A 7,292-nucleotide genomic window follows, 5' to 3' on the forward strand; every position below is an offset into this window, starting at 1 on the left:
CGGACAGCTTAGTGGTAAATCCTACTGTATCTGGTGAGTTTTGACTTAACCGGAGTGTTAAGAAGTAAACTCAAAGTCTGGGGCTGAACCGGAGTGTTCGGAGGCAGACATATCTTTTGTTAAATCGGAGAATTTAGCAAAAGATGAGCTTGGGGTATACCATGGTACCCAGGAAAAAAGCTCTTCACACTAAAATAGTGCACAATAATTTTAGGGTGATAAAAATCCATCTCGCAGGAATGTTTTACAACTTTCCATAGATGATAGATGAAGACCATGTACTTTACGGAGTTAAAGTACATAGGTGGTGACTTCGGCGCCACATTTTTTGTAGGAAGTCACCAGTGGTGTGGTTAGGTCAGCCGAGACTCCACAAGACCTATGCACTAGTTTTTAAATTGACCTCTATGATAAGGACGTCCGAAAATTCGTGTTGTAATACCAGAAATTGTACTGCAATGTGCAATGGAAAGGTCAATTTGTGTAGTCACTTCTTAGCAGCAACAAGTGACTTAATCATCTTGTTATAGATGATTGTATATGGTACTCCCACTCGGGGGAGGTACACCATTGGGTACGGAGTTACTCAAAGACTAGTATGGAGCTACTAATGTGATGATAGTGGGTACGTAGTTACTCACTACTAATACATAGCTGCTAATAAAATTAAGATCCTCGAGTAAAAATACTCTAGATCAACATTTTAAATTACCGAACCACAATACATGAGTATCGAGGTACTCATAAATATGTTGCATTGCTCAAATCGAGGGACCGATTTGTTCGATGGTATGGAATAAGCAAGGAGAGTGGAGTAACTTAAAAGTTACACATCACTAGTCCTAGTGAGTTGTCGAGGTCATCCGTAGTTTGATGATCCCCTCTACCTATCAGATAACATTCAATTTTGCAAACCCTGGCATTTAATCCGTAGTGATTATGAGTTTGGTGTGAGATATGGTTATGAAGTTCTTACAAAAGTACTCGTTTATTTGCTTGTCATTGGTTATAGCTTGGTAGAGATTGCCACCTATGATGGGTAGGTAGCTTTGCCGCTATGATGAGGAGGCAGCAAATAATGTTCTCATAGTTATACTTCATACCAACACCAAACAGGGATAGGATGAAATTCCTAAGTTTATCATCACGAAGTACTGTGAAGTTTGCATTTATATTGAATGTATGATGTAATGATACATTGGGCTTGTGTAATTACCATCAATTATCTAGCAACCTATGGCTTCGCAGCAGCAAGCTCAGTCATTATCTGTGGATTGATAATGTGGTTATTAGTAGTTTGGAATTTCTCTTGATAGATGGTACAACCCACCCAAATGATTCATAAGTGTGTAACCGCTTATGAAGGGTAATAATATGCAACAATGAAGCACTTTGTTACAAGTGTGAAACCACTGATCTGTTGCAAAGCAGTTTATCAATAGTACCACCATATGTGCGTAGACACTATACCACATCTTCGTTGCAAGATGTTTAAAAGTTTCTTGGAAGGAATCAAGAATATAACATATGATATTAAACATGGTCTAGATTTGTTCTTGGACCTATGACACTAGCGCGTAGTCCGCTTGAGAGTAGAGTTTTTGAGGACAAAAACCTTTCTTGAGGGAAAGGAGGGATATCCTCAAATATCACACAAACTGGAATAGTTGTGTGAGTCCAGACAATACTGGAAGGGATGTGTCTGGTAATAGCAACACAGAGTTGTAAGTGATTGGATGTAACTCCAGACACCCGTAGTGGTGCAAGAATCTTTATCAAACATCTCCGCATACTATATGGCCCCCGCATATATAGTATGGCATAAGAGATAGGAAGTTTGACAGTCATTTTTGAATGGAAATTTTCAAAACTTACATTTACTCTGAGTTAGAGTGGAGTTTAACCATCCGTAGATTGATGGTAGTTAGAAACTCAACAAGATTCTAGAGCATATGCTTGTGCAAAGATGTTACTCTAAGGGAGAAAGCTCTCAGCTTTGGAACTAATCCTTGTGATGCATGATTAGATTGGCTCTAGTTTATTTCTCCTATGGCCGTAGAACTTTCCAAGGAGAAGTTTTAACAAGTTGGTGAAGCAACATGGTAGCGTAGTCTACAAATATCTAGTAGCATAGTCTAACAACTTGCGCTACTAGAGTGCTCTCCAGTACATTAGCTTCTGTGCTAATGACATGATGCAAAATCAAGGCATGAAATTTGCCTTGGGGTTTTGGTTGAAATACCAAATCATGGCTTGTGTGAGCATGATCCTGTCTTTACAGAGGTCTGGCGTGCTGTACGCGTACACACTTTGTCACAGCCGTGCCCACCTTCCTCGCCGGCACGTAATGCTAGTCCGGAGAGACTGGCCGTAGGTGCGGCGGGTAGCGAGGCGAGAGTTAGTCCGGAGAGGCTAGCCGAGCCTTCGGGGTATAATTTTGATAGTCCAAGTGCGGGTCATTCTGGGATTCAGAAGACCTATGCACTAGTAAAAAGACGGTTTTATTGGCCTAGTTTGTTTAAGAACGTCCAGACTTATGTGCTGAAATGAGGTAACTGCCAGGTCAATAAACATGAACGTCTTAAGTTGGAGGACTACTCCATCCGCTGGAGATTCCTCAAGGGAAATGGGAAAGCATTTCCATGGATTTCATTACCGGTTTACCCAAGACGAGTCGAGGGAATGACTCGGTGTGGGTCGTAGTGGACAACTAAACCGGCAAAGTTTATTACCACGAAGAAAATTGTAAAAACGCCAGAGTTGGCAAAACTCTTTATTGAACATCTCTACAAGCTATATGGCCTGCCCGCAGATATAGTGTCGGATAGAGATAAAAGTTCAACAGTCATTTTTGGAGGGAAATCTTCAAAAAGTTGGATACTACTCTGAGTATGAGTATGGTAGATCATCCGGAGTCTGATGGTCAAACTGAAAAAGTTAACCAAATACTCGAGGATATGTTGCGTTCTTATGTAAGTAAGAAGCAATCAAATTGGGAAGAATATTTGCCCATATTGGAGTTTGCTTATAACAACTCCAAGCATTCAGCGAGGACTGGATTTACACCATTCATGTCAATGTATGGATTCCAGCCGAGATCTCCGATGGTTGTAGGCCTAAAAAGGAGATAATTCAATCTGTCAAGGAGTTCCTTGATAAATGATATGCTCAAAGCTGCACGCGAGAGCATTCGTAGCGCACAGGATCGCGCTAAAACATTTGCCTATAAAGGACGCAGACAAGTGACCTTTGCAGAAGGTGACTTTGTATTTTTAAAGGTTCCTGCGCAGTCAGCAACCATGAAAACGGAAAAGTGTGATAAACTTTCTCCTAGATATTGCGGTCCTTTCAAGGTCCTTAAGAATATTGGGGACGTAGCATATAAACTTGAGTTACCGGAGAGTTCTCAAGTCCATCCTGTCTTCCATGTCAGTAAACTGAAGAAATCAGTTCACGGGTTAGAGACATAGTTTCTCCAAAGATTTGGTGGACTTGATAGAGCCACCAAAGATACCACATGAATCTGAAAAGATTCTACGGTATCGTGACAGACACACCCGACATAAAGTGTACCAGGAGGTACTTGAAAAATGGACAGATAGGGATGAGGTGTAGCAACCTGGGAACGCCGTAGTGCAATTTCCAAAGGTTTCCCCAGTTTGTTTTCGAGGACGAAAACTCTTCTTAAGGGGGGGGTAATGTCACGTAGGCTGTAATGCCTGTGACCGACGGCAGACCGGATGGCCATGTCCGGGGTTCAGTGGGAGAGGACGCCCATGCGGAGTCATGGGCGGCCAGGCTAGTGTGGACGGCAGGCCACACACTATATAGCTTGGGGGATGAGGGGCAATCCTCATTCTTCCTCTATGGCTGGGTGGTGAGCCAGAGGCCGTCCCCTCTTGTGGTAATGCCCGTAGCGGCGTTACGGGAATGTAACAGTAAGTGTGAACACTTCCTTAAGTTTCAACCCACGCATGTTGCTCTAGTGTAAGTGTTAACACTTCCTTAGATTTCAACCCCCACACATGTCTCTCTACAGCTATAGTTGCTTTTTACAAGAGTCATGCATGTTTGAGCATTTTGGCCGTAAAATACTTGCAAAATTTTAAAATGCTCGTCAAAAAAATACGTTAAAATATTTAAAAAAACTAGTTATATTTCACCAAACCTGTCAATTTCGAAGGGCAAGGGTGTGTCAAAAATCAAGCGTGTAGACTACATCTCATGCAACAATTAGTTCAGATTTTTATCTCTAGCTATGGCACTATCTTGGTGGTCTATTACTATAGGTGCCTCATGCATGCACCTATTTTGGAAGATGCTCAATATTTGGATGTGCACTTTGGTTCCTTGATGGACCTACTCATCAATGCTTAAAATATATTTTGGTGTATGCTGCACCATCTGCACTTTACATTACAGATGTTCGTGATGGTGTTATGATACTGCTCCTAATGTCCCAAATATGATTGGTGTTAAAGTTAATTATATTGATCCATATGCTAAGGGTTTAGGCCTACTCTTGCTGCTCATTTTTGTTCAATTACATGCTTATGATGTTTGACTATTCATACTCCACATAGTCTTGTTGTGCAACTGTTAGAAGAGGGGAAGTGTACTAGCATGAAGAAGATGTAGATTCCTTCCATGAAGATCATGAAGCTGACATTTCATTCATGCTCACTTCAAGCTCGTGTCAAGAAGAAGTTCAAAATATCTTATGGCTCTCATACTTTCATTGATCCAAGCTAAGCACATCATTACACATGTATCTAGCTCAAATAACTGGCGACTCACCCCCAATCACACTGGTGAATCTCAATTCTACACATGTAGTCTTAGACACATGTTTCCTCTCATAGGAGGGGGAATGTAAGTGTGAACAAATGCTTAGGTTTCAACCAGCACATGTCACTCAATCATGCAACAATTACTTATAATAACCCCCCTTTTGTAATCGAGCATAACACAAGCAACTATTTGTCCAAGGCTTTTGCATATATCTATGTATATGTTTCTATAAATGTTTAATCTTATTAAGATTACCCATGATTTGCTGATGCCCACATGAGATTGATTGTGAGATTGGTGCAGCTAGAGGAAGTCGAGAATATGCAAGAAATTGATAGCTAGGCAAAAGTGGTTAAATAACCTAGATACGTTTATCTAAGGTAAGAGTTAATGGTTATCCCTAACGTTGATCTCCACAATGGGGTGGAGTATCATAGAAAACTAAGGGAAAAAATAAAATGGGACAAATTTTGGAATGCATACATAAAGTGTTTATACAAGGCATATTTAAGACATTTCAAATGTGTTGGTGTATGTGAATGGAAAATAGGAATGTGTGTGTACATTTGTGTATGTGAATAGAAAATAGGAATGTGTGTGTACAGATGTGTGTGTGTGTGTGTGTGTGTGTGTGTTGTAAACTGTTTTATACAAGGCATATTTGAGACATTTCAAATGTGTTGTTGCCTGTGAATGGAAAATAGGAATGTGTATGTGCATGTGTGCATTCATGAGGAGGATGCTCATATTTAATCTTGAATTTCATATGGAATAATCAGAGATAAAAACATATGTATGCAATATAAATGACAAGAAGCATGTTAAAATATAATGAAAAATAAATCATTAAACACTATACACACAACAATCACATTGTAAAGTAGCTACATTATATAAGTGCAACATGAACAACACATTGATAAGAAAGAAAACACATGGAAAAAATCTATTACATCAATCCTCGTATAAAAAGAAATATAGGCTTCCTTGCAATCTTTGAAGTAACTATAAGTATTCTATGTGTTATATCCTTAACTTGGATTGCATAAAGAGACCTTGTATCCTTTCTGGAATATATTTTTTAAAAGGTATGTACAATGGGAGCTTCTATGATAGGTAGCAGTGTTCTCCCCAAAAAGGGTGTGTTTGCTAGCATTTTACCTTTGATTTGGAGTTCATAAGGAGACCTTGTTTCATTTCTACGACAAGAAAATTACAAGGTTTGTACAATGAGAGCATCTAGAGCAAGCCATTTTCTCCCCAACATGTTGCTCCCACAAAACCCAACAAAGGCCCCATAACCGGTGTTGGCATCATTATTCTCCTAATTTTTCTTGCATGCCTTCCTATATAAGGAATCTTTCCAACTATGCCACCTAGAATATGAACCACCACCATACCTCCTATGAAGAACATTCCTAGACGTTTGCCTTTCTCCAAAGCCATATTTTTGAGAGCTTGCCTTGCAACCCATTCAAATTTTTCAAAACTTATGCGTTGATATGGATCAAAAGAAGTATCACAATTTGTGAGTGCTTGTATGTCACAATATGTGAATTGCCTCAAGCTAAGCCTTGATACCTTAGGATCCACTCCTTCAATAAGCTTCTGAATTCATCAAGTAGGAAAAAGTAAGCTATGGTTACAAAGTCTTCCAATCCCATGAACTTAAATAAATTGTGTTTTAACTTTTAACTTTGCATTAGAAAATTTGAACGTTCACAAAACCATAATAAAAAAATTCACTCCATATACAGAGTTACAATAAATTATTTAAGAAAGCCTAAATATATATTTAACCAAAATTTGAGATGCAATTTTTTTTTTAAAAGCATGGAGTTACAACACTTCAAAACTCACCCAGCACACTCAAATATATGGAGACTTATTCATTTCTTACCTACACACATTTTTGTCATAGTGTAATGAGAGAGAGAGAGAGAGAGAGACCTTGAGCAAGAAGTTGAGGGCCGGGACGACATTGTGTGGGGGAAGCATGGGAGGAGGAACGGACTCATTAGAAGTGGTGGTGGCGGCGGCGGTTCCTTGTGGTGGCGGCCGCGTCGGTGACGTCGCAGGCATCGTTGGCGAAGGCGGAGGCGCTGGCGCTGTCGGCGTAGGTGTAGGTGTTGGTGTTGGCGTCGGCGTCGCCGTCGCCGTCGCCGTCGGCACCTGTTCTGGCGCCGGCGTAGGAGTCTCGGCCTGTTTTCGGAGCTCTTCCTCTGTTGGTTCCGGTGCAGGAATCTGTGTTGGCGTCGGCGTAGGAGTCTCGGCGTGTTTTTGGGGCTGTTGCTCTGGTGGTGGTGGTGGTGGTGGGTCTTGAAATTCTCGAAAGGCCCGGCGGAGGCAGGCAGAGAAGGCCGGCGAGGAGTCCAGCAAGCGGTCCACGCTGGCCGTGAACCGCTCCTTCCAATCCACACCCTGCCTCCCGCCCATCGTCGTTAACAAACAAAACATGACACACGCTCATGTTTCCATTTAAGCCGCTGCTCCCACGCATC

General features: G+C 41.0%; 1 protein-coding gene across 1 annotated transcript; it reads right to left on the reverse strand.

Annotated features, from left to right (window-relative positions):
* Positions 1-5,760: 5,760 nt before the first annotated feature.
* Positions 5,761-7,292, reverse strand: LOC147640779 (uncharacterized). The gene is made up of 2 exons (XM_086808976.1): positions 6,742-7,292; positions 5,761-6,399 (listed from the first exon to the last, which is right to left on the reverse strand). The coding sequence occupies exons 1-2, from the start codon at positions 7,246-7,248 to the stop codon at positions 6,031-6,033; spliced, it is 876 nt and encodes a 291-aa protein (XP_086665102.1). The 5' UTR covers positions 7,249-7,292; the 3' UTR covers positions 5,761-6,030.

This window comes from Cibotium barometz, chromosome 2, assembly GCF_041138505.1.
Source record: "Cibotium barometz isolate CiBa-2024 chromosome 2, ASM4113850v1, whole genome shotgun sequence".
NCBI classification, from domain to species: domain Eukaryota; kingdom Viridiplantae; phylum Streptophyta; class Polypodiopsida; order Cyatheales; family Cibotiaceae; genus Cibotium; species Cibotium barometz.